Here is a 26,921-nt window from a genome sequence, read left to right as displayed (position 1 = left end):
GCACGGCGAGTTTCGGCCCAATTTGAGCGCCGAACGACGCACTTTGCTGCTTTCCTGTCAATAATATCGCTGTCGCTGCCGGGATTTCCACGAATAGTCGATTCGAGCGCCGTCAGGCGTGTTTCTTTTTTTCATTTCATTTATTTGTTTTCGGTGAGGAATTTTTATGCCGTAATAACGCAGAATCCGTTTTTGATGCGGTCCCACTAGAGAAGGCTTCGTATTTTGCACCTGAAAAAGCGCACGTACGCAACCTTTTCTGAATTGTGCCGCGCGTGGAGAACAAAGGAAACGGCATATTGTTTCTGCTCGCACACAAAGAATGGTTAATCGCGTAATAAAACGGAGCCAAGAAGTCGGCGGTGGTCGAGAAAAGCGAGAGGGGTCCGTTCGTTTCGTGCCCTTGGACGTGAGAAATTCAAGCGATAAACGTGGCCGAAAACAACAAACACCTGCGCGCGTTTTTCTAATTGGCACGTTTGTAAATTGTTTGGAAAACATCTCCGCGTTTCCCAACTCGGAGAAATTCCGATTTTTATCTGCACTCGTTGCTGAGAGAGTAGCGACACACGGCCCAGCCACTTTCATCAGATTTCAAAGCAATTTCCGCGCGTCCCTTTCTTGCGTCAAATTGATCGATCGGCGCTTTCGTGCGGCCGTGTCCATTTCGGGGGCATTAGTCACGGATTTGGACACACTTTTACGTCTCCATTTCGCGCCGACTTAGCGCCGCCGCCGCCGTCGGATAAAAAATTACAGCTCGATTATCTGCATGTTTTTCGGCGAGGAGCCATCTCGAGAGCGGAAAAAACTGTTTGCCGGGAAATAGGGCCCATTTTTCGCACTCAAACAATCAATTTGCTTTTCCTGCGGCCGGCCACGTGCGGAAAAGCAAATTCCTCAAAGTCGGCGCGGGAAGAGCTCGATTTTTCTTGCGTGCCGACTGCGCGAGATTAGCCGGGGGTTGTCTGCAGCCGCGCGAGTGGGTGGATTTGGCATTTGCACCCCCGCACGGACCGATCTGCGCACTTGTTCACTCATTGACGTCATCCGATTGAAATTATTGCTCGAGTGAACCGCGAATGGCGACGTTCCTCGGCTGGTGGGAGTTTCTAATGATATACGCAGCGTCCCGGTTTAATGGATCATTTCTCTCTGAAACCGAGCAACGCAAAAAGAAAGAAGAAACAAAGGCTGCAGAAATCGTTTTTTTTAATGAATCTGTTTCTTTGTTGATGAATGAGCTGCCTTCTAGATTTGAATTTAGTTCTTTGACACCCCCGCTATATCGGTCAAAAGATGCAAAAAACGAGTCCAGATTTATCCAAGGAAAGGCCATTTGTTAACATTTCTGTATCTGCATTTTTTTCTTTTTGAGTTCTTTTGAATCTGAGTTTGCTTCCACGGTCTTGGTAGTAAACTAGAAGACGTTTGAGCTAAATATCTACTTTTCATCATTGGTTCTATTACGTGATTTTACAATAAGAAGACAGTGCTCGCTGCTTGTTAAACCATGCAAACTTTTGAGTCGTTTTTTCAACAATTTAAACGGCAAAACCCGGAAAAATGTTAGCTTTTTCATAATTTTTAGATAGTGTTGCAAGGAAAGGTAGAAAGGATTTCTCCGCAGATTTTTTGTAAAGCTTTACTTTAAAGAAATTACTCAAATTTTATTCATGGTTTTCTGAACTTACTGAATTTATCTCTTGGATATTTTCTATTACTCGTCATCTTTTGTTGCAAACAATAATCAAGGCAATCCTCAGAGCAAATTTAAAGGGGTTTCGCATTGTGAGGGGGAGCAGCATCATTTTGGCAATCGTGCCGATAAGATTCCTGCGTCGCCTCCCAAACAAGCAGTTTGTTATTCTTTCTTTGACGCAACACACGCAGCGTGTGAATGAGCGAGATAAGGAAAATCCTGGCGATCGCTCTTTCTCACACACTCTCTCTCCAACTAGTTCGTTTGCTCGCACGTTTGTTTTTGTTTATTTTGTCGGCAGCAAGTGTCACGTTCGTTTCAGCAGCAGCAGGCGCCAGCAGATAAGAAAGGGCCACCACCGCCGCCGCCGCCACCACCACCTCATTAGCAGCAGCAGCCTCCTCCACATCACAAAGCGAGAGGAAAACTTTTTTCATTAAGAACGTGTAGTGCAAAGTGTTTATGGGCTCAAATGAAAAATGTATTTCCCATTTCGGCTCGATTCGCTCCGTCGTGGATCTTTTATTAGATCATCTTTTGCACTTTTATTTCTCTTTTCACCAGAATTATTTTTATTTACTCGGTCCTTATGGCATAATTGCCCACCCAAATGGATTGAACAAGAAAACACTGAAGATTTATTTCTTAAAATTGAAATAATCTTACTTTCATAATCCCAAAAGAGTTCAATTTATATGTTTTTACTGAATCGATACTAGCAGTTTTTTTACATTTAAGAGACTTTTCCAATCAATTATCCTTTTTCTTGCGGTTATCGAAAATCGAACTGAGTCGGAAAGGCGGCAGTATAGAAAAAGTGTGCGCATCGATTTGCTTGTCGTCGTGGGCGCTGAGAGGAAAATACGGTTCTTATCAAGATAATCTGCGGCAGGCGTGCCCTATTTCCAAATCAAAAAGGCACCCTTTCCACCGAAATCCATCAGGAGCAGGACGCGGAATTTTTCTCCTTGAACCGTGGGGTCGAAAAGGCCGCTCAGCGAGTGTTTGCCGATGGCTGCACGAGATTCGGCACGCCGCCGACCCTGCCGCAAGTGGTGCTCGTTGTTATTCACGCCTGGCGCGGCGTGTTTTGGGCTCGAGTGGCCGCTTTTCAGTCAAAACCCACCGTCCAATTGCACGCCACAAGTGCCGGGGCTGCGGCCGAGTGTGTTTGCTCGTCCGTCGGACACGCAAGGCAAACACTCGTCGAATTTCCAGGCGAAACAAAAGCGTGGGAGTCGACAGCACGTGCGACCGACTTGTTCGGATTTTCCGTTCTCAAATAGAAAATAGCGCGTGCGACTTGTCGACCCGGCAAAGTTATAATTTTAAACTATTTAGGTTATTAAATATATATTTCTCAAATTTTTAATTGGATTAGATCTCCCGGGCTTTCCCGTTTGTTTATCTATTTCTCTTAGAGCTCTTGTAGGGAAATCTGAAATTTACTCCCTCGGAAATAGGGAACATTTTCAAAGTAACACTTGAGTTTCATTTTAAGACTGCCAATCGATACCTGAGGGTTGAATTAGGCTAGGCTGCCAAACCACTTGATGGAAAATTAGAAAAAAACGTGGCGAGAATCGGCAGAAACATAAAAACCATGACTTTGGCGGTTTTTGGTCTAAACTTAGCAAAAAGTGCTAGAAGGACGCCGGCGGCCAATCAGGAGAATACTTTTCTCTGATTGGCTTTTGACGTAACGACGGCAGCGACAGTGACCAGCTGTCAGCTTTGTTACTTGACTCGCTTGCTCTGATTGGTCGCCGCCGTTTTTGTTCTACTCTTTGCTAGGTATTCAAAATTAAAAACCACTTAATCAATGGTTTTGGCGTAAACGCCGATTTTCGATAAAGTGATTCGGCGACTTAACCTGATTCGACCCTCAGGAGTCTATTGGCACTGTCTACAATGATCTTTCAGTGCTACTTTATGATGATCCGTTTTTTTTTATCTCAGAGACAGTTTTTCGTGGCTGAATCCAATTTGGCCAGGCAGCGCACAATAATAATGCAAATGGCCCGCAGCGGCAGCAGAAATTTTGATTCTCCAGCAGCGCCGGCAATTACGTATTATACCCTGCTCGGGCTTTTCGACGTTGGTCGGACGTGGGCGCTCGCCTCTAATTAAAATGCGTGCGAAATGCGCAGCTTACCTCTCTCTCTCTTCTCTCTTTTCGCTGGCCGGCCTTCCGTCCGGCGTGTGTTCATCAAGCCTCAACAAGGAAAGGCAGAGAGTAAAAGCTTTCAGCCGCCGACGTAGTTTCCGGATTTACGCTCGTGCCTTTTGGATATTGAGAATTCCGCGGTAATTTTGTGTGAGCGCAAAGTTTGTGCCGAAAAGGGCGTATAATTTAGGGGAAGCATGTAAACGCTGCGGCGAGGCAAGATTACAAGGCACAAACAGCTTCAAAGAAGTCGCTTTAGAAAAGCATTTTCACTTGTGGTTCCTTCATTGTATGTTATATTTAAAATTTATGTAGGTTAATTTATTACAGACAAAAATACATAATTTGTATTTAAGCTTAATGTAAAATTCTACAGCACCTAGAAGAAAAAATCCAGAAAGAAACTCTAAAAGAAATTATAAAAATTTAGATTGCAATATTTTAATTTAATGTATTATTGGTATTATTACAAAAATTTTAAACATTGAAAGCGTATCGATCAGTCGTGGAGTCTGTAGATTGCAATCGCTATTTCTCGATATATTTTCCATTTAGCTCGCAGTAGAAACAAAGGGTTGATCCAAAAAAACCTGGCAATGCAAAACTCCATTTGCCGAGCCCTCGAGGTGTCAAGCCGCGAAGTAACGTGTTCAACACAATTAGAGCAAAGTCGACTGCCGACAACTTTGGAAATCGTGCAGTCGAGAGTGGCGAGGAATACGCTCAAAGTTGTGCAACAAGCGCTCTGCCAATCCTGGCGGGCGAAATTTCGGCACAATGCGCAAAGTTCGCCCCCGCGGGCCCCTTTTGGTCGGCTCGCGGCCGCGTTTGTTCGCGTTCAGCTCGCTCACTAGCTCGTGAATTATTCAGAAGCAGCCGACGTGCCCGAATTATGCCATTTACGTGTTCGGTGGCGATATTTTAAACATGCTATCGCCGCCATCGGAATCCATCACCGGCCCGACCACCCAAGGGTAAAACGATACGATTCACACGCTCTTGAATGGTCGCATAGCATAATTAACCTATCTTTTCGGCAATTCGTCCCGTCCGAAAGTCGGCCGAGAGAGGTCATGACTGATGGCTCGGAGCCTGCTGTGATTTATTACAAATTTTTCCTTATCTCGCGCATGAATAAACATTTTCACAGACGCCGGCGGTATCGGTCGGTCCGCCTATGCGTTTGACCCATTTGCGGGAACTCATCTGATAACCATATAGGAACCACCACCACCACTGGGGAGGCTGTCCATTAAATAAATATCATCCGGGAAGGAAAAGAGCATCAGCACATCACTAATTTGTCTTCCACGCCCCCGGCACGGACCGTTAAGCGGAAATATCTGCAAAAAATACAAACATTTTCGGGGGAAAAATGATTACGACAGATTGAATATCCGGGGGAGTATGTATCTCCGGGATGTGAATTCAAAATGAAGTTATGGTTGAGTCTCACTGATCAATTGCTGAATTGTGTTTTATCTCTAATCTAAACGAATGATCTATCTTTCCGACCCGTGGATTCGTTTGTAGCACGATTTCCTTTCAGACAGTCCAGAGCTAATTAACATAAGTCGTTTGGTGCTGAGGACACTTTACAGTTTTGGGCTTTGCAAGCCCAGTGTGAAATTATGCTGATGGCATGCAAATCGGGGTTACAAAACGCTCACTTTCCAGCGGCAATCGAGAGTGTTGCTATCCGAGCGGGCGCGCAGCTGCAATTTGATTAATCGGTGGCATACGTGTCGTTTTGAAAGTCAAATTCACTCGCTCTCATCTGAATTGAAATTCAAATGAGTTGCCAGCACGGGCACAAAATCGAAAACAATTATTCGTGCGCGTAGGTTGCTCAGCCACCCGCTGTCTCGCACGTGAAATAATATAAATATATCATCTGGACAAATTTATTTAAACACATTTCCTCCGTGTGTTTGCAGAATAATAAGAAGCGGAATGAGTGCCCCGGCTGTCCCGAGAAGGGATGTCCCGTGTCACCGCAGAAGAATGAGCCTCTCTGCTGGAACAAACAGCACTGCCAGAAAGGTGAGTCGAAGATTTAAAGGCCAAGATATAGCTGAGTTATATCTGCTTCATTTTCAAGAGTTAAATCGTTGAGATGGAAATTTTAAGTTTGTTGGTTCATATATTTCACAAAATATTGGAACCAGGCCGTGAAAAAACTAATTTGAAATACTTGAAGGTACTATAGAAATTTGTTTCTTGCTGTTGATTTTTGTTATAAACTTGCAACTTGCTTCTCCTGGATACACGTACCCTCCAAAGAAGTTGCTAATTAAAAGAAGCAACAAATTATCTAATTGTGTAAAAGACAAAACTATACAACCACAGATCTAATTTTTTAGTTTCAAATTTAAAATGATCATGATAAATTTTTTGATTCTCTGTAGAAACGACTCGATACGATATTAATTAATCATATACTCTCAAGTTTTAGTTTTATTTATTTATTTAAGGCAAGGAGTGTGTGTTTTTGTGCATTTTCGGACTGGCTTTTATGTTCTAATCAATCAGTTTCTTAATGGACGGTTGAAATCCCGCGTGCACTTATATTCCGTCCGCTAGTATAAAGGAACTGAATTGGTCAAAATTCGATCCGTTCAGCTCACATGGCCGAACACAAGCGAACGCAAGCACGTGACCTTGATGAGCGTCAAACGCGCAGTAAGCGGCTAGCTCCTTCAAAACAAAACCGCTTTTGAGGGCGCAGCTGTTTCTCCGGGCCTCATTGTGCCCTTTTCGCGCCGTGCGGACAATGGAAAGGGTGGCGACGGCGACCTTTGACCGCGCAGCCCTGGCGCAGTCAAAACACGAGCGATGCACGCCGGCTGGTCGGTCGGTCGGCCGCCCGCCCGCCCGACCGGCGATCGATTGGTTCCAGACCGGCGGCAAACTGCGCAGTTTCTCGCTGCCGGTGCTGCTGCTGCTGCTGCATTATTTCGCGGCATCATCATCTTTTGTGAGGGTTTGTGTTGCGCCCAATTCCCGGCCTTGGCGTTTTATTCCGCCGCGCGCGTCTCCGGTTGCCTGGAAAAGCGGCAGGGATTACCTGGCTTGAAATCTGCTTTGCGATTTGCGCAAAGGGCCAGATCCGTTTTCAAACGGAGGCCTTTCTTTCTTTCTTTGTTGTCTGATGCCACCCTGCCAGATCATTTTCTCCCAAATTCGACAGCTTAGCCGTATCGTGACTCCCCCAAATCGCATTTTTTACTCTCACGACTGTCCGTCCTGGTTTTTTCCTTAGATTACGGGTATTATGCATTTTTTGGTAAATTCTTCGACAAATTACTGAACAAGTGCAGATCAAAGCTTAGAAGTGAGTATATTTTTAAAAAGTGGACTGAAAATTAACATTCATACCATTAGTGGACGTTGAAAATTAGGTTTAAAATTTATATATTTTTAAATTTTTAATTTGCAATCTAAAATGTAGAGCAAACACAAAATTTAAGCTCGAAAATCATAGCAAAAAATTCATCTGAGAATGCCATAGTAAATTAAACTCTGAAAAATCAAAACAGACGGTATAGCTTTAAATATTCTTGAGATTTTTGTCTATTTAGCCGTTTTTTCAGAATTCCAAATTTAATTTCCTTGGGATTTTTTTTCGAAGTAAATTTTTTCCTAATATAACCAATTGAAAAATAGTTGGCTGTCATATTTTGATATCTATATATGTGATGACATTTCCGAAATAACATGGATTGTCTTTTTGTCAATTTTCCGCTCTGGTGTTTTGTAGCACACCCCCAAGGTGTTAATCGATCTCATTCAGAATTATTTGCACGACAGTGGAGATACTTAATGGGCTGCTTTTTGTCCTCGATTCTTAAGCTTGAAGCACGCTCGGAAAAGCCGCAACTCGTGTTTGCGTTTTGCGCATGCAGCGGGGGAAAATGTAAAAAAGTAGGCATATTATTTGCCGGCAGGGCGTCGGGGGAAAAACAATGAGAAGCGGCGCGCAAATTTGGGCCGAGCTCGCTATTTCTCTCTCTCTCTCTTTCTCTCTCTCTCTCTCTCTCTCTCTCTCTCTCTCTCTTTCTCTTTCTCTTTCTCTCTCTCTCTGGGGAGAAAGCACACAACGCACGCGTGTGGTAGTTTGCATTTGACGGAAAAAAGCCAGCAGATTATCTCGCCTAATTCCCCCGAATTTACTCGGCGCCTGGCACTGCAATTTGAGTTTTCGCCCCCGGTTTTTGCGACGCCGTTTTCTTTTGTAACGGGCACATCACACGCCGCTGCGTTTGAGCTCCTTAATGAATTTCGGCTGTGTTTTGCCCTCCTCGCCAGATGATGACGCCGCCGAGCGATGCAAACATATTCCCTATGCAACACTCGCTCGATTCTCATTTCGGCTGTTTGTAAATCGGTCTGCGCCGCCTGCGCTGCTGCGAAATCGCGAGAGCTGCTTGAGATGGGAGCCAGCAGGTGCAAATCGATTTTTATCGGCATCCAACTACGATTTTTTTCTTATTTTCATCTCGAAATTTCCAAAAGTTCCTGTATTGAGTTAGAAATTTAGAAAACTGCTTGAAAATTTAATCAGCTTTGAAAACTGAAGTGTTTTTTTCTAAATCCCTTGACAAATATTCAGGGAATTTTAATATTTCTCATATTACAAGAAAAGACTTACACCGCGCGATTGTTAAATGCTGTCAACAATTCAAAATTCATCTAAAATCAATGAAACCAGTATGTATAATATTTTTTTTTAATTTTCACATATTTTCAAAATACATCTGTAAATATCCTAAATTGTCGAAACAAAAAGAATACTAATTAAGATAATTTATCAAACGAATAATATTTTGTGAAATCATATTTTAAAAACGAAAAGCGTAGTTTTCGTCGTTCATCATCTCATTTTAATCTTCTTCCTCTTGAAATCATTGGAATTTGAAAAAATATTTAAAAGATTTCACGTAAAAGGAAGTTTATCTCAATACTGCGTTAACGGCAATTCCTATCCGGCCGCGTGGAAATTTTCCGTTGTTATCGCGGCAACAAAACATCATAAATTCGCTGCAATAATTGCCAACACGACAGGGTTGGTTTACCTGTTACGTTCATGCCGCAAACCTCAAACAGAATATTAAAAACACAATTCGCGAAAGCAATTACTCCGGCCGACAGGCAGAGTGATTTATCCGGCCGGACAGGGGGCGAGAAACACTTTGAAAAAAATTCAACTGGTGATGCCCGTGCTTTTTCCGACGGGTACACGTGTACCGCACTTGGGCCGGCGCATGAATGAAGGCGGCAGCAGCCGCCGCGAGCAGGGCGTGGCTCGCTACTCGCCCAACACAACACACACTCGCTGCTCTTCACTCACGCCGCCGAAATGCGATCGATTTCTGCGCTTTTTGTTCCTCTTCTTGCCTGCTTGTGCTGCGTGAATGTGACGAATTCGCCAGCCAACGTGTCCCGATCGATGCGTTTGCTCGCGAAACTGTACTCGCGGCTGGCAAACGAGACGCGTAATAGGCGTGCCGACACTGAGTTAGTTTAATCGGTTGAAAAGTTTATCTGTAAATCTTGAAACTAGGTATTCCTAGGATTGATCTTGACTAGTAAAGTGAAAAATATATATTTATACACTTAAATGACATCTGGATTTGAAATCTGGTTAAAAGAACCTGCATTTTTTAACCAAATAAGAAAACAAACTTCAATTTGACTTTAACTTTTTTATTGAATTTTCCATACCATGAATATTTTTGCGCCCTCTAAACGTCCTTTTCGATTCTAATTTGAAAGTATAATAACGTACTCTTTCTCTGATGTTTTGATTTTTTTATTGCCACTTTTGACGTTTACTCATTAATTATACAGAGAGCAATCAGTTTCAAAATGAGAATCATGTAAAGTGTTTTGGAGGAAATTAGCCGTGCAGGGTCCTTTTTTGCCTAGCGAGCGTACAATTTCGCACCCCATTGACGTCAATTTCCAAAGTGCAAACACCCACTTGCGCGAGCAGTTTCGCAATCGAATCGTGTGTTCTCCGCCCGGGCATTGTTTGCCTTCCATTTTCAACGCGCAGCAGTAAAATGCGTCCGTGTGTGGGTTGGCGCGGCGGCACTGCCACCCCCGCAATATCGCCCCCGTGCCAAAGTTTGTTTCTGGAAAAATATTTGCTCTCTGCGCGTGCTTCTCCGATTTCCACCTGCCCGTAGCAATTAACTTGATTAGGTGGGCTTCAGGTTACTCCACACCCTTCCTAATAAATTTCCATTCCCGGTACAGGGGTGGCATTTAGAAAAAACGTGAATAATCAATTCCGTGGCTTTCTTTTTGAAGAAAATATTTCTCTTCGACGGCACAAATAACTACTCACGGTCTGCCGAATTTTATACGGCCGGAAAAATAATCGCCTCTCTCGTTTGGCCTGCGAGTGTGCTTAGTTAGACTATTTGCTGGGCGCTCACGCTTCACTGGTTGCATACCCGCCGCCCGCCACTCGATTATTCGCCATTATTCACTTTCTTTCTTTCTTTCGTATCTGGGAGGCGAGCCGAGCACGCACCAGAAAGACGGTTGAGCACCGGAAACGCTCGCCAAGGCCTTCCTCCGCGTGCGACAGATAATTTGAGCAGGTTGATTGGGGTCGTCGCACCGCCGACGCGATCAAAACATTACACGCCCCCTCCTTCTCGCCCGTTGCCCGCCGAGACATAGAGAGGAAGAGAGAGGCAAAAACTGGTGTTCTCATGAAGTAACTCGAAACTCTAGGGAATTTTCCCCTACCAGAACGAGTTAAACGTTGATCGGTACTGTATAATTCTGAAATCAATTGCTACCTTTATCTTAAATATATGCTTCGAATTTCCCTAGGTTGGCGAATAAATTTCTGAGAAAATCGTCTCCAAAGATTGCATGCTCATCAGATTGAAAAGAACGATTTATTTCTAAGAATTGGGCAAATTTAGCTCATAATTCACAAACCGTTGGATAGACCGTGACAAGAGAAATCGAAAGCAAGTGAACAAATAATGGACCACCCATTTAATTTGTCGAGAAATAGGTCAAAATCTGAAATTTAAACGATAAATTTTAATGTTGATTTTGTTGTATGAAGTAGTGAGTGTAAAAATGTCAATTGCTTTTTTTCAATTATGAAACGTTGCTTCCACGAATAAAACAATTATTTTAATAAAATTCAGAATTATGAAAATTGTGCACTCCCGTATTTTTTGTTTTTAACTTCAAATAAATTACTTCTTTTTCCCTGAAAAACATTTTGGAGTAATCGCAATCTCCCAGTTCCCCAGCTCGCCTGGTGTAGCTGTCAGCTGACAAATTTGAGTTTGCGAGCGTGTTCATAATTCCGCGTTAGCTCCCCTCGTCGCGCTGGGAGTCGGAAAATGAAAATCTCTGCATTGCACGGTGCTATCTCTTTAATTCCAATTTAGACGAATATATGACGCTGCGTCTTGTGAATAATTTACACAAGCTCACACTCATTTCTGCTCTAAAATTAATGAATATACGCCGAGAGACGGGCTCCTCGAGAAATTCGCTAATTAATTAACTCACTGCCAAGCAACCGACAAAGCGAGTGTGTCAAAACACCGAAGTTGCTTTCGAATTTTTGCCAACGTTTCGCCCCCGTTTCCCACGCGGCGCGCAACATTGTAAATTCTCTCGTCGACACGGTGGACGGGCAAAAAGGGGGAAATGAGAGGCACTCGAAAAGAGCTCGAGTGGTATCGCGTTGCAGCTTCCGGGCCGAGGGGTGCGTGGGGCAGCCGAGCCCTGGCCCCCGCGGGGGCGGCACACTAATCTCCCCCGTCGCGTCCAAAGCAGTGAAAAAAATCGCTGCGCGCATGCAAAAAAAGCAGGGACAAACACACCACCACAACCAACGGCACCTGCAACAAAGTCGATTTTTAGCTCGGCTCAGCGCTTCCAAAAGTCCCGGGGAACAGTTTCGGACTTTGACTGAGGGTTGAAAAATTAACTGCTTTTGTTTTTATCTCTAATTCAGGATTTCTGAACCTGTTTGCAAGGCTCAAAATTGCTTAGAATAGAGTGATGTTTGGAATCTATATTCAGCGAAAATTGTGAAAAAAACAATTTTCATTTTTGGGAAATATAAGAATTGAATTTTACTCGCAAATTTTAACAGTGTGTATTCAGTATCTGTTCTTGTATACTGTGAACATCTTTAAAATTAATTTAAAAAAAGCTCGTTAAAATCAAATTTCAGTCTGTTAACATGACTCAATCCCGGAAAGCCCTGTTAATCTAAATTTTCTGCACTACACGAAATTCGAGCAGCGGCCCTTCCTTTCCGGGAAGCGGACCTGCGATAATTGGCACTAATTACGCAGCGAGGCGTGGATTCCAAGTACCAAAAAATTAAGAGCGGTTTTGCAATTAGCTGAAAATTAGCGCGGCGGCTGTGGCGTCTGCTGCTGCGGCAGGTTGGTTTTAATTAATTAAAAATCGCGCGCGTAAGGCGTTAGCCGGATGCTACCCTAATTAGCTCGCGACGCTGCACACGCCGCTTGTATTTATCTCCGTAGCATCTTGCCGCGTTGATAATGTAGCGGACGTGTCGGTCGTTCCGCCGGGCGAGCGGAATTCGCCAAGAATAATGACAAAACAAAAAAAAATCGCCCTAATTTGCCGACAGATAGCAATCGAGGTGCGCGTGTTTGGACACGGAAAACGCTGTCGCTCGAGTAATGGGCTGGAAACGCTTTTTTGCCTCCTTCGCCCGCGCTCGTGTGTGTTTGTTAGGTTAAGCGCTGGCAAATATTTGGCGCCAGGTTGATGCGCACCGTGATTTTTAAACCGCTGACTCACCTCAACAGTCACTCTGTTGACCTTTACGCTCGCATGATTTTTTCATCCGGGAAGTAATCGAGACTTTTACGCGGATTTTTCGTATCACTGCGCCCAGGTTAGCTTCGTTCTAAAATTAGTAATCTTCTTCAATGATTAAAGTTCTATGGCACATAAATAATAATAAATGAAAGGGTGCAATTCAAATTCGCTAAATGCAAAAATAAATTTGCTCTGATTTAAATAATTGATTTAGGTAACTACAAACAATTTTAGCTTCACAAATTTTTAACTGACAAATTTCTTGCTCAGAAAACATTTTTTATTTTATGCTTAATTAAGTCATTTCTTAATTTATTTTTGGGACCCAAAAGTGGATTACCCCGAGTCCTTAATCTATAATTTTAATTTTTTGGCAAAATATAATGAGAAACGCGAGTTTTGAGTGGTTTTTTTACTCTCATTGAAAATATTTGAATCCAAGTGGTATAAATCATGAATTAAAGAAGAAATTTTGTATTAAAATTCCCCGACTCCCCCGCCTTCGTTATTGCTAATTGTCACTACTTTCCGGCTGCAAATTTGTCGAGATGACAACCGCAAGAAAGTTTGAGCTTTGTAAAGCAGTCCCGGCGAAAGGAAGGAGATTACTCTTACTCTGGCCAAAGCCGTTAAGTCGAGCGAAATGTGGCCAAAATAAAAGAGATCTGCGCAAAAGTTGGCTTGCGATTTATTATTAACGAAGAAAATTCATTCCTTCGCTCGTCGCTGGGCCGGAAAGCTGGCAATCCGTCTCGGCGGCGCGGCATTAAATATTCAAATTCGATACACAATCTCTCCCCGTGGTGGGCGGGCGCAGCTTCATTATCGATGAGCCCGCCAATTTGAATTTTAATTCGGGCTAATGAAGCAGCCGGCCGCCCCCGCCTGCCCACCCGCACCTCCAGCCAAGCAAGCTTTTGTGTTTTCCGCAAAAGCCTTTTCCGGGCTCGCAGCTGGAAATGCAGGCTATTGCGTCTCGGTTTTTTCGCCTCATGGTCCATGGCGTGTGGTGCGGGTCGCTTCTGTTTCGCCAAATTGAATTATTCGGCCGGCGCTGCGTCGCAAAAGTCCACTCGCTTCTGCTCCCCCTGACCAAACATTAATTTAGTAAATGGACTTGCGAGTGACCCGGCGTGTTAACCGCTTTGGCCCGAGGACGAATTAATTTTTATGTGCACGCTCACCTGCTATTCTGTTCTTCCGACACTTTTCCCTCAGCACCGTTTCGAAAATAAAGTTAGTTTCCCCCCAAAATGGTCCGCGCATTGTTTTTGCGTGTAACTTAATTTCCAGCGGTTGTGCTAATTCGCTTACGAATGCGAAAGCCGTTAGAATTAACCTAAAAAGACATTTTGTTTGTCTTTCACTAAACCTGGTCTCTTTTCTTTTTTGTTGCAGCCTACTCTACTTGCCCGGAATCGTCAAACTGCAGTTCCAAGTTGTGCAACGACAACGGAACGTGCTGCCACGAAAACTGCATCGGCGGCTGCTACGGCAACGGTGCCGACCAGTGTTTCGCCTGCAAGAACGTAAATTTCAACGGAAAGTGCATCTCAAGATGCCCTGTTGGCACATACGAGGTAAGGGGATTTTTTTAAAGTCTCCAATGCGTCACTGTACGTTTTGAGCTATTAATGATACTAATTAATGGGATTGAGAAATTTTAAATGATAAATTTTCAGGTTTTCGGTATTTTTCCCAATAATGCTCGAATAAAAAAGCAATGTTAATTTTTCTGCGGTTTTAGTTTCTATAAAAATAAAACGATAGATATTGCTATATTTTAATTCTTCAAAGTTAATATTAGGCTCAGTTTCTCAGTGATAATTTCCAAAAACTATTATTACTATTTTCTCCTTTTCAAGTTGGCAAACATTTTTTAACCTATATTAGCACTAATTGACAAAAATTCCGCGCAATCTCTTTCAGTACATAAACCAGCGGTGCATCGAGGAGGCCGAGTGCCGCAACATTTCCGTGCCGGAGTCGATCCACGGCATCAGCTCCAAGTCGATGATCCCGTTCAACAACTCGTGCACGCCCGAGTGCCCGGCCAACCACCAGGAGTCGGAGATCGTGGTCAACAACATGACTGTCTTGACTTGCAAGCCGTGCTACGGTACGTGTGTGCAACCCTTGCTCTTTTTTCCGATAATAACGACCGGCAATACTAATTGCAGGCTCGCAGTGCCGCGTCGAGTGCGAGGGGCTGAACGTCGACTCGATCCAGTCGGCGCAGCACCTGCGTGGCTGCACCCACATCAAGGGCGGCCTCGAGATCACCATCCGCGGAGGAAGTACGTCTTTCATTCAATTCCACTTATTCAGCGCGTTTATTAATGCCCACTCTCCCCCGCAGAAAACATCGTCCGCGAGCTGGAGGAAAATCTCAACTCGATCCAAGAGATTGATCAGTACTTGAAAATCGTGCGTTCATACCCGCTCGTGTCTCTCAATTTCCTCAAGAATCTCACTGTCATCCGTGGCACCAAGCTCTACCAGGACAAGTGAGTGCTAAATTTTGAAACAAAAATGACTGATTTTACAGTGGCTACTTCCACTTGCAAAAAATCAGGCATTGAAGGCTAACACAAAATAATGTAAACTAAAATAATAATCACATGCTCTCGTACAGTACAGAGGCTGGACACGTCAGCAGTTCTCTACCTTCTTAACAAAATTTATAGCGATAATATTAGCTCCCGCGTAAACGGGTTATGACTACTTCAGTTAAACCTAGAATTTATCTCATCCCAGGAATTTTTACCAATAATAAATTTTCCAGGTACGCGATCGTGATGCGGGACAACCCAAACATGCAAGAGCTGTGGGAATGGGGTAAAGACCACAACATGACGGTGAACGGCAGGCTCTTCTTCCACAACAACCCAAAGCTTTGCATCAACAAGATCATGGAGCTGAAAGAGCGGGCCAAGATGCCGGAATTCACCGACACGGAAGTGGCGCCCGACTCTAACGGCGACAAGGTGGCTTGCAACGTGACTACGCTGCGCGCCTACGTCGTCAAGTTGAGCGCCGAGGGCGTGATACTCGGCTGGCAGTCGTACAAACACCACGACCCCAGGGAGCTGCTCGGCTACGTCGTCTACTACATCGAGGCGCCGTCCAAGAACATTTCATTGTTCGACGGCCGCGACGCATGTGGCAACGACGGCTGGCACGTTGAAGACGTGCAGATCGACCACGACGAGGGAACTGAGCAATCCGGGGTGCTGCCTGACGTCAATCACCTGATCGCCCACCTCAAGCCGTACACGCAGTACGCGTACTACATCAAGACTTACATGCTCTCCTCGCGCGGTTCCAACGCCCAGGGTGGACAGAGCCCCCTCCATTACTTCCGGACTCAACCATCAAGTGAGTAAAGTCCACTTTCCAAATTTTTAAAGATATAAAGTTTCTCTTTATTTATTGCAAAATGTTTTAATCATCAATTGAATACATCAAAGGCATAAAAATCTTAAAAATCCAATTTTTTACCAATTATATAAGTGAATTAATTATCATGTAAAATTTGTTTATTTCTCCGACTTAAAAAATCAGTATAATTGGATAATCAAGTTAACAATAACCTACCAAGAGTGGCGGTTTTTCTAGACAAAATTTAAAAAAATCAGTCATAAATTGAAACCGCCTATCCAATAAATCCGATTTTCTTTAAACACAAAACCTTTTTTCTCCTGTACAAGGTAAATTTTTATTTTGGACTGAAATACTTAACCAGAATTTTAAAAATTAGTTCTCCAGTAGATAAAATTTGCCCTTTTGCTTAAATTGTTAGCTTAGTTTGGTAGTTAAAAAGATTTAAAGTATGTTTATACAAGTTTCTAGGCATAGAATATGTTGTGCTTACTTGAAGTTCTTGTGATTATTGAATATCTAAAATTCCAATTTTTGCCGCAAACTCTTTCACAGTGTGAAAATAAAACATTTAAAATCACCAACATCGTTTGGAACATGGAATTGAAGCTCTTTGTGATATCATTTTTCAGTTCCTTCAAGCCCGAGGCACTTGAAAGCGTTTTCCAACTCAACTTCGGAAATCGTGGCCACTTGGTCACCGCCGGCCGAGCCCAATGGAAATATCACCAGCTACAAGGTCAGGGTCGAGTATCACATGACCGACTTCATTGAGCAGAGAGACTACTGCAAGGAAAAAAGTAAGTCTCAATTGCAGAAACGATTAGTATTCATAGCCGGAAACTGATGTCGACACTACTCATTTTCAATTGTTGGGTACTTCTGTACTTCAACTGTTAAATCAGATCCAACCATTCTGAAAGAAATGACCTGAAAATTAAATTCCGCCGAGTCAATTGCAGTATATATTAGAAAAAAATATTCCAAAATGCTTAGCAGTAGAATACAATTTGGAGAGGGCCAATAAGTGGTGATTTTTTCAAATTTCAATTCAAGAAACTAATTTATTAATTTGTAATAAATTATTAATAAATTGTTTTGACGATTATCTTCGCAGTTTACTTCCTGCCTGAGAAAAAGGAGAATCAGCCACAGATCCACCTGTTGGACAAGGAGGAGAAGACTTCGACAGCGCTGAGCGACAAGGGCACGTGCTCATGCGACGAGCAGAAGAAGGTGCGTCCGGATGAGGGTGACAAGTTGGAGGAAATTGGCTTCGAGGACTACTTGCAGAACATCATCTATGTGAAGCGGCCGTCGCCCAACAGCCGGCGACGGCGGGACACGTCCGAGGCATTCTCGTACGGCAGTGAAAAAAGCATCTTGTCGGGGGTCTACGAGACCAAGGAAGAAAACACCAACAATTTGTTGCTCTTCCCGGACACGGTGGAGAAGAGCGGCACTGCCACGCCGCCACCGCAGGTCGAGGAAAAGAACAAACGTGATGAAAAAGGCCGATACTTGGAATTCACTACCAATGTCACGGAGCCGATGGTGGTCATCAAAATGCTTAAGCACTTCTCCAGCTACAAGATCTCGGTGGCTGCGTGCCGCGAGCTCATGCCCAATGAGACCGCAGCCCATCACTGCAGCCTTGCCAGCGTCGAGTTCGCCAGGACCAGCCCGCAAGGTGAGTCCTACTCATATATTTAAATTGTTAGGATTCCCTTTCTTACTTAATGGATAATTTATTGGATAGCCAGACCGGATTACATCCAAAATCAGTGCGGTCGAAGTTTTTTAATTATTGCGACATACGGAGGTTTGAATAAAAAACAAAGTTTTCTTAATTGACTTTTCACGTTCACATTTATTAGGAAAAATTTTAGTGCGATGAAAAATTGGTCGCTTCTGACATTCCCAGTAAAAATACAATTTTTTCTTTGAGCTTGCTAGTAAATTTTATAAAATGAAAGAGTTTTTCGTTGGTTAAAATTTCGAAAATTTACTGTACTTTTTAAGTAGATAAAAATTCGCAAGACTTTGTTATGTTGTCCAAGAATATTACTATGAAATGAATTGTTTGAAAAAAATTTGGCAAAATTTTATCTGTATTAACTGACAAGAAAACCCCGCGGTCCGACCGTCCATAACATATATTTCCACATCAAATGTGTACACTTTTGTGATGTAAGCATGAACCACTAGTCTAAATTTTCCTATCTATCATTGCTTTAGAGTTACGGACTGAACGCAGTTTTAAACAGGGTTCGGAATTTACCAGATTTTCATATTTTTACCATACCAGCTGGTATTTGCCAGCGGTAATTACCGGTATTTACCAGTTATTTTTTTGCTGCGGGGCATACTTTAAACTACTTTTTACTTATTGTAATTGTCTATGATAAAATTATCACTTTTCTGGTAAATGCCGGCAAATAACAAAATACCTGGTAAAAACTTGGTGGTATTTACCGTTAAAAACCATGTTGGTAAATACCACTTGGTAAAAACTTGGGAACCCTGGTTTAAAATTATAAAAATTAAATAAAAAGTCCAATTTTGGTTTTATCGATAATGATTGTAAATATTTCGATCCGTTGGCAATTTGCAGGCTTTGGCTTTTTGCTGAGCCAACATAAAAAAGCTTAAAAATCATTAAAATAATCGAGCTATGGTCAAAATTTTAAAAGTTAAATACATCGATTCAATCGTCAAGGAGAGTCTGCATATAAAATATCACGATGGTTGGTTAAAAATTGCTTCTAATCTTCTAATTTCATGAAATTCTAAACGTTTGAGGAAAAACTACTTTTAATTTCGGTCAGTGTGCTGGGGTTCCTTGTGACCACGTGTGTTAATTATTTAATATTTTGTTCAAGTTGCCTATTTCTTGCATTTAATTTTGAAAATAAAACGAAACTATATCCACGCATACAATTTGTTTATTTCATCTCTAGAAAATGCGGACAACTTGGACTCGAATCGAATTTTCATCGAAATCAACAACACGACAGTGGAGCCGCTGGTAAGGGTTAGGTGGGACGAGCCAATCGACCCCAACGGCCTGGTTGTCACTTACACCCTGGAGTACAGGAGGGTTGACGTTGAGGTAAGCATTTTTATAACGAAACAAAAAACCACAATGAAATCAACGTCTCATAATTTACAGCCGCCTGGAAAGTCGTTCCAAGAGTGCATTTCGCGGCAGGAGTTCCGTCAGGCAGGCGGCTCGTACGTGATCGGTGAGGCGCCACGCAACCTGCAACCCGGCAATTACAGCCTGCGCATCAGTGCGTCCACCATGGTTGGCCAGGGGGAGTACTCCTCCTTCAAGTACTTTGTAATCGAGGTGCGCAAAGGAAAAAAATAATTTAAAATTCATATTAATGTTGATTTTTGCCGTGTAGAAATCTCCCTCAAATCCGAGCCAGCTGTTGATCGTAGTGTTCATCGTTGTTGTATTCCTGATGGTTGTCGTGATCGGCCTGATGCTGCAGAACCACCGCAAGAAGACACACCTCGCCAACATGAAGATTATAGCCACGGTCAATCCTGAATACGTCAGTACAAGTAAGTATAAATAATATTTTTTCCAATTTTTTGGGTCCTTCAATATTTTTGGTTTTTTTTTCTTGGTAAAAACTTCCTTTGAACACTGAATTTAAATATGCATCCTGTAAATTTAAATGTGTCCTATTTTGCTCTGCGCGTTTGTTTTATTTTTTTATTATATGTTTTTATTATTTGCAAAAAGTGTTTTTGGTCTATATATTTACGTTTTTATAATGAAAGGGCAAGTGGCCCTTCAGTGGGCTGGGTCCCTGTGTGGCCTGGTGCGCCCATGTTATCCGTTCGCGGTGTTATTGGGACCCGGGTTTCAGCATTCGTGCTAGTGCAGTGCGCGCCCTTCCCGGTCCTCCGATCCTCGGACAGGGATAAAAAGAGCAAAAAAAAGTAATAAAATATTAATTAAGCGGTATAATATATAGCTAACAAAAAAATTAGTAACTGATGCGACAAAACGCATTCTTTGGTGTAAATTTTTATTATTTATTTTAAAATATGGAGGATAAACTCTACCAAAAGAAATCGCGATGCAAATCTGATGAATATATTTTATTTTTCATAGTTTACGTGCCTGACGAGTGGGAGGTGCCACGGAAAAAGATCGAACTCATCAAGGAGTTGGGCCAAGGTTCTTTTGGCATGGTGTATGAGGGCATCGCCAGGGACATCCAAAATCGGCCAGAGATGCCGTGCGCGGTCAAAACAGCTGGCGCGCAGGCCACCGATCGCGAGCGGATGGAGTTCCTCAAGGAAGCCTCCGTCATGAAGTGAGAAATCGAAATTAAACTTTCAAACAGGTTATCTAATTTATCGTATATAGGGAGTTCAAAACGAACCACGTGGTGCGGCTTCTGGGAGTGGTGTCCCAGGGCTGCCCTGAACTACCAGCTCTGGTCATCATGGAGCTCATGGCCAATGGAGACTTGAAGACCTACCTGCGCTCACACAGACCTGATGAGGAGTCCACCGACCCCAACTCACGCCCGCCCACCTTGAAGGTGAGCTCTTGGTTTTTAATAGACTAGAGGGACGCTAAATAATATAATTTAAAGAAATAAAATCTTCAAACAATTTGTCGAGTTAGAAAACATGGATTTGACATCACTTATTTAATGTTATTTACAAAATAATTGCATTATATTTTGTATAACTACTTTAGTAGCTAAACAAATTTAAACAACACAGATTTAAGATTTTCAATGAAATAAGATTATGTAACTGCTCTTTCTTTGTTCTCTTTAATTCGGGAGAAAATTAAATTTCTTCACAATTCTGCAGAGGATTCTTCAAATGGCGGCGGAAATCGCTGACGGAATGGCCTACCTGGCCTTCAAGAAGTTTGTGCACCGCGACTTGGCTGCCAGGAACTGCATGGTGGCTGCAGACATGACCGTCAAGATAGGTGACTTTGGCATGACCAGAGACATCTATGACACTGACTACTACAGAAAAGGTGCGGCTTTCTATTCTTGAAGCGAAAGTGGAAAATTTTTAATGTGGAAATTATCTTGCGCAGACACAAAAGGACTATTGCCGGTGCGGTGGATGGCCCCTGAGAGCCTCCGCGACGGCATTTTCACCAGCTCATCGGACGTCTGGAGCTACGGAGTGGTGCTCTGGGAAATGGCAACCCTGGCGCTGCAACCCTATCAGGTAAATATGTTTTTTTTAATTCAGAGTATCTACTGGAAATAGCTAAGAGGGAAATCGGTTGTTTAATTAAATTTTCTCGGATTGGGGTCAATCCATGTTAGAGAGAGATTTGAGTGTATTAGGACATTTTTGGTTCATGTGAATTGTAACTGACCAAATATGCACCTCAGTAATGAGAAAGTTTGGGAAGTATTAGGCGGTTTTACTGTTGATATTATTAGTTTTCAGAGGCAATTTAAAATTATTTGGCATGGTTTTAGTGTTTTAATATAGCGGATTGTGTAATTAGAAGAAATAGTTTATTCTGTTAAAAAATCATTTGTCCAAAAAAATTTCCCAAAAATATGGAACGCAATTGACGCACACAACTGCCTACATTAAATTTGTTGTATCACGATAGCAGGTTTTTTGTATGAGAGCTGCTGAGCAGCTGAATAAGCACCAGCCGATAATTCTCATGAATTGGCTGGACTTGTAATATAGATAAATAAAATTCTTCTTTAAAAAAATAAACAATGGATTTTGCGGGTGTTTACTAACCCTGTTAAAAAAGAAGAAAATTACGAAAATACCCAAATTTGGTTATTCTGAGATCGCATTCACTTGAAATTTTCCCAAAGATTGCTTTGGATTAAATTAATTTTTGTATTTTTCAGGGCCTGTCAAACGACCAGGTGCTGCGGTACGTGATCGACGGCGGGGTGATGGAGCCGCCGGAGAACTGCCCGCAGCGGCTGTACGACCTAATGAAGCTGTGCTGGCAGACGAAGCCGCAGAGGCGTCCAAGCTTCCTGGAGCTGGTGACACGCCTGGTACCAGACGTGGGCACAGCGTTCACCGAGGTCTCGTTCTACCACCAGCCAGATAACCGGGAGCTGCGCGACCAGGCGGTGGCGCTGGTGATCAGCAAGTCGCGGCTGCAGAAGCAACACCAGCTGCAGCAGCAGCACCACCACCTGCCGAGCCGCGTCGACATCGAGGACTTCCACATCGGTGGCCCGGACAGCGAGTCCGAGGAGGATGTGGGCGAGGCGGCTGCGCTGACAGCGCCGCTGCGAAGCTACCCAGCGCTCAGTCCGATCGATCAGCGGCCACAGGCGGCAGCCACGGCCGCCGCGAACAACAACCAGGGCGACGCCAAGTTGGGCAATGGTGGCGGGCAGACGGCCAACGGCTTCCTCGGCCACCACCACCTGAATTTGAACCTGAACCACAACAACCACCACCACAGGCACAATAACCACACGGTGGCGTCGTCGTCGTCGGAGCCGCCGCCGCACAAGACGACCGAGTGCTAACCCTTGTTCACCCGCGAGAACACCAACAAGACTCTGTGAGCGAGCGGCGGCCGCGCCGATCTCGGCGTTCGCAGCCCCAAAGGCCGTGAGGATAATGCATTTTAATTGCGCGGCCCGCCCCGCTCGCTTGGACCTGCAGTGAAGTGTCTCGCTGGGTGCACTCGACTTGACAGACTGATCAGACTCGAATCCTCTCGTTCGTTGTTGACTTTGTCGCTTTTATTTATTCTTATTCTCTACGTGGATTATCTATTATATTCAATTCATCATTATTCTGTAATGGCATCAAGTCAAGTTGAAAGTCTGCAATTTTATTTACTATCTAAGTTTTTACTTTAGCAACGTAAGTTAGCTGTACGTAAATCATCATCAGCCTAGATTTATACATACACACACAAACACACACACGTAACCGACCGGTTGGTTGCTTACGACGGAATAATTCTTGTCTTTTTTTCTCTCTATCTCTCTGAATGCAGGGTGGTTCGTTCGATCATTATATTTGTTTTTATTTTACTCCCTGCCGCTACGGTGGAGGGTTCCCACTTCATGCAGCGCCTGTAAGCCATTCCGTTGCAAAAGTAATTTGCGCGAGAAACAAAAAATTCGGCCTATTATTTCATATTCAATCCTGCGGCTGTGTTTTCTTGACTTTAAAATATTATATTTGACGAGCTGAAAAGCAAAATCGGTTCAGCCAATCAAGGTAGAAACCTATAACGTGGACGGCTGCTATTCAGCTTTACAAATGCGATCATTTTAAAGTCTAGAATGTGCAGTAGCAAGATTAAATTCTGAAGTTGTTTTTATAAAGTTCAAAATACATGGTGGTGCCATCGGATGGCATCATTCTACATTTGCGCAAGCCCTTAGTGTTTGAAGCCATGAACAATGTCACGTTATTCTAACTAATTTTGTGGCACTTCTAATACGATTTAAGTTTCAATCCTGCTGCATTCCGCTCTAAAATTCTTTCAATGTGCTCAAACCATAAAATCAATTCAGCCAATCGCTGTAGAAACTTAAGAAACAAATTTTTAAATAAAAAAATCTTTGCTTAAGCTTCTACGGCGATTAGCAGAATTGATTGTGTATTCAGCACATGGCTAGAAAAAAATATCTATAAAGAAAGCTGAGTGGTAGGATTGAGTGCCTTAAAAATTGTAAGTATATGGTGGGGTCATCTATTGGCGGCTCCGAGCGCTGAGGGGCTTCGCAAATTAACAATTATTGAACATTGTTTGCACCCTCCTAAAAGTTTTGGGTTCCTGATTCCGGATTCAATCCTGCTGATGGCCAATTTAGACGCTAAAAAGCATTATTTATTCTGAAATCCAAATTGGGTCCAGTTGAGAAACTAAATGCTCAGCATCGGGAATTAAACCGAAATCCAACGTGCCAGAAACTTTCCATTTCAATCCAAAAATCAATGTCTGATTCGAAAAATCCCGAAATCTCGCGCACTTTACCGGCAAACGATAGCAGCAGCTACAACTCAGGTTACCAGAACCAACTGGGCGGCGCCTAATCTTGCTCTATGAATGTCACTTTTCCTCTCTCCTTTTATTCTTTTCTTTCTCACCACACATCTGAGCGTAGTGTTTCACGGGACGAAAAATCAACCGCACGAACCGGGCAGCCTATGGGAAGTCGAGCACGCAGCCAACTGACAATACTCACCCTTTAATTTTGTTTATTTTTTTACTTTCCTTCGTTGGAAGAAGTTGCTCCAAGCATTCTCTCTCTATCTCTGTGCATGATATCTCGCTGCTTAAATATTGTGTGCAACCGCATTTTCGACGCATTTATACCCCCGTCAAATTCAAAGCACATCGATTTCCTGTAGTTTAAAAACATTGCAAAGACTCGGCGCCCGCGTTCAGCTGACCAAGTGCTGAAAACTACTCGCAAACAAGTTCCTGCATTGTGTTATACATATACGAAAGTAAAAAAAATACTATCATATATTTTGGTTCTTTTTGTCTCGACCAAAAATACTGGAACCGGTAGTATTACGAGATATTTATTGTACTATAATTACTAACGGATGTACCCGCCCCCGGCGCCCCCCTGCGAATCGACTTATATTGTAAACGAACTCTTGCCATGGCCTATTCGAGTAAGAACAGCAGCACAATAATGTTTAAAAAGAAAAAAAATTGGTAGTTTCTCTCTCTGCAATACACACGCGCACCGTAGATAAAAAAAGGAAAAAGTGTATAAAGTGTCTCTCGTTTCTCGGCGGCGGCGGTTAGTTGAAAAACTTTTTGAGGAGAATAAAATAACGTACGAAGAAAAACCCCACAGTAGAGGTGAATGCGTCACAACAAGCTCAAAAGTGCAGACACACGTAGCTGTATTGATTTGTGCCAAAATTTCTCACCAAAAGAGCTTTTACCGCGCTGAAAACTAACTTAGATACTCACATACGACGAAACACGGGGTATAACGTTTAAAATATAAAAATAGGAAGGATCGAAAGCCCGAACACTATCGATTTTGGGAAGCGTGTAATTTTTTATACGAGTGAATTTTTATATATATAAAACGGAAATAGTTCGAGAATCAGTAGACACGTGTGCATTATTGAATTAGGTCTATGGCTTTCGCAGTGGCTTTTTTCTGATCCGGACGGAGCCCGGACAGATTTTTTTAATTATTAACCCCTCCCTGCTTTCGCAGCGTTTCCGTTCCATTTTTATTTTTAGTACATAACAAACACACACAACCGAGCAAGAGCCCCGAAACATTTCGAGAACAATAATGTTATTATTTACTGACAAGGGAATCAAACCATTTGAACCGTGAATTTGGAAAGATCTCAGGTGAATTTCCCGTTTTAGCGATCTATTATCACGCGGTGGAGGATCACGGTCGTTCTAAATGGCAAAAAATGACGTTTATCGCCGCCGGTCAATCAGAGCATCCGCGATCCTCCATCAAGCGATAATATATCACTTTTTGACATAATAGGGAAGGAAACCTATGATTTAAAATCAAAATTTTGGGATCAATTGGTGCGCTTCCCAGTTGAGACAAAAGCAGGCAGCCCGCGCTTAGTATAAATCTATACTTACGAAAAGCAATGGAGCAAATGAGATGAAAAGAAGAATCAGAAATTTTGTGTGTTTTCGGTGTCATTCCAGCATTACGAATGAGGCATATCACGGTTGATAGAATTGTATTAACGAAAAACAAAATAATAAACAATCGGAAATGAGCATGACTGTGCGTTTACGTTTGTTTCTATAGTGCCGACCTGAGATGAGAGCATTTTTGTGTAACTTTTATTATTACTTATATTAAATGTGAACCATGCAGTACTAGTTGACAGCGCTGATTTGACCTGTAGACTCGTTCGTTCGTTCGAAATCATCAGTATGTATCTTGAACAGGGACTAAGCTGTAAGAAACACACACACTCGTGTACCGTGCGCTCACCAAACACTCTCTCACACTCACTCATTTTTGCCGCATGCGATTAAGATTTAAACGGAAGTTGAAAAAAACAGACACACTGAACCTCGCGATCGATATAATTATACAATTTTTATTTGTTCCGATGATGATTGCTCCAATTTTTCCTCGATTGAGTTCAAAACTCACGCGCAGACAGACAAGACAGGAAGGAGGCAGATACACGAATCCAGCAACAGACAGAGTGTAATAGAAGACTTGTTTTAACTTTAAATGTAATAATATACAATTAATGATTATTTACTGAGCAGAACGATTATAGTGTTATCACGGTGAGATAATGACAACTGATCAATGCATTGAAATACAATTAAAATTAAAAATCAGATGACGAGGACACATGTATACCAAATAGAACTGTAAATAAAGAAAAGGATCCTTACAAAGTTCTGAAATAAACATTTAGTGTTTTATTTATCTCTCTCTACATTTATACACGTTAGTTAAAAAAACAATTCGATGTTTCGTTTGTACAAGATTTAAAATTTCGTAGAAATATGATAAAAGAGGTATTGAGGCACCCACCGACTGGACTTGGACGGCTTCACGGAATTCTGTTCTCTCGGCTGCCTGTTTGTGTGTTTACGACACGGGATTAGTGCTCGACTCATTGGCCGCTTAAGTGTCAGTTTATTACCTTGGTGGCAAAGTCTTGATGGTCTCCAGTAAGTGGCCAAGGTCAATATCCCAACCAGCACGGTGCCGCCGCAAACGAATGCCACAGCGTCCCTGTAGTAGTGCGGACATTCCCACCGGTTTGGGCACTTGCTGCAGGGCATAAGAGTTTATTTTTAGAAACGAAAAATTTATTTCGAATGGAAGGGGA

General features: G+C 42.7%; 2 protein-coding genes across 4 annotated transcripts in view; one reads left to right on the top strand and one right to left on the bottom strand.

Moving 5' to 3' along the window:
- The window catches only part of LOC135937142 (insulin-like peptide receptor), a 110,728-nt gene extending 84,234 nt beyond the window's left edge, over positions 1-26,494 (top strand). The window contains exons 4-19 of the mRNA XM_065480229.1: positions 5,807-5,912; positions 14,115-14,296; positions 14,646-14,835; positions 14,897-15,013; positions 15,076-15,223; positions 15,502-16,094; positions 16,730-16,897; positions 17,215-17,787; positions 19,058-19,209; positions 19,270-19,449; positions 19,508-19,670; positions 20,230-20,434; positions 20,488-20,665; positions 20,946-21,120; positions 21,184-21,320; positions 21,977-26,494. Of these exons, the coding sequence (XP_065336301.1) occupies positions 5,807-5,912; positions 14,115-14,296; positions 14,646-14,835; positions 14,897-15,013; positions 15,076-15,223; positions 15,502-16,094; positions 16,730-16,897; positions 17,215-17,787; positions 19,058-19,209; positions 19,270-19,449; positions 19,508-19,670; positions 20,230-20,434; positions 20,488-20,665; positions 20,946-21,120; positions 21,184-21,320; positions 21,977-22,618 (3,909 nt within the window). The 3' untranslated portion in view covers positions 22,619-26,494. The remainder of the gene's footprint in view (positions 1-5,806; positions 5,913-14,114; positions 14,297-14,645; positions 14,836-14,896; positions 15,014-15,075; positions 15,224-15,501; positions 16,095-16,729; positions 16,898-17,214; positions 17,788-19,057; positions 19,210-19,269; positions 19,450-19,507; positions 19,671-20,229; positions 20,435-20,487; positions 20,666-20,945; positions 21,121-21,183; positions 21,321-21,976) is intronic.
- The window catches only part of LOC135937143 (major facilitator superfamily domain-containing protein 12-like), a 24,975-nt gene continuing 24,535 nt past the window's right edge, over positions 26,482-26,921 (bottom strand). For all 3 annotated transcript variants that reach the window (XM_065480230.1, XM_065480233.1, XM_065480231.1), the window contains exons 10-11: positions 26,733-26,863; positions 26,482-26,665 (exon numbers count right to left, since the gene is read on the bottom strand). In XM_065480230.1, coding sequence (XP_065336302.1) covers positions 26,640-26,665; positions 26,733-26,863 — 157 coding nt within the window. In that variant the 3' untranslated portion in view covers positions 26,482-26,639. The remainder of the gene's footprint in view (positions 26,666-26,732; positions 26,864-26,921) is intronic.

This window comes from Cloeon dipterum, chromosome 2 (assembly GCF_949628265.1).
Source record: "Cloeon dipterum chromosome 2, ieCloDipt1.1, whole genome shotgun sequence".
Lineage (NCBI taxonomy): Eukaryota > Metazoa > Arthropoda > Insecta > Ephemeroptera > Baetidae > Cloeon > Cloeon dipterum.
This window is presented reverse-complemented; position numbering and strand designations above follow the sequence as displayed.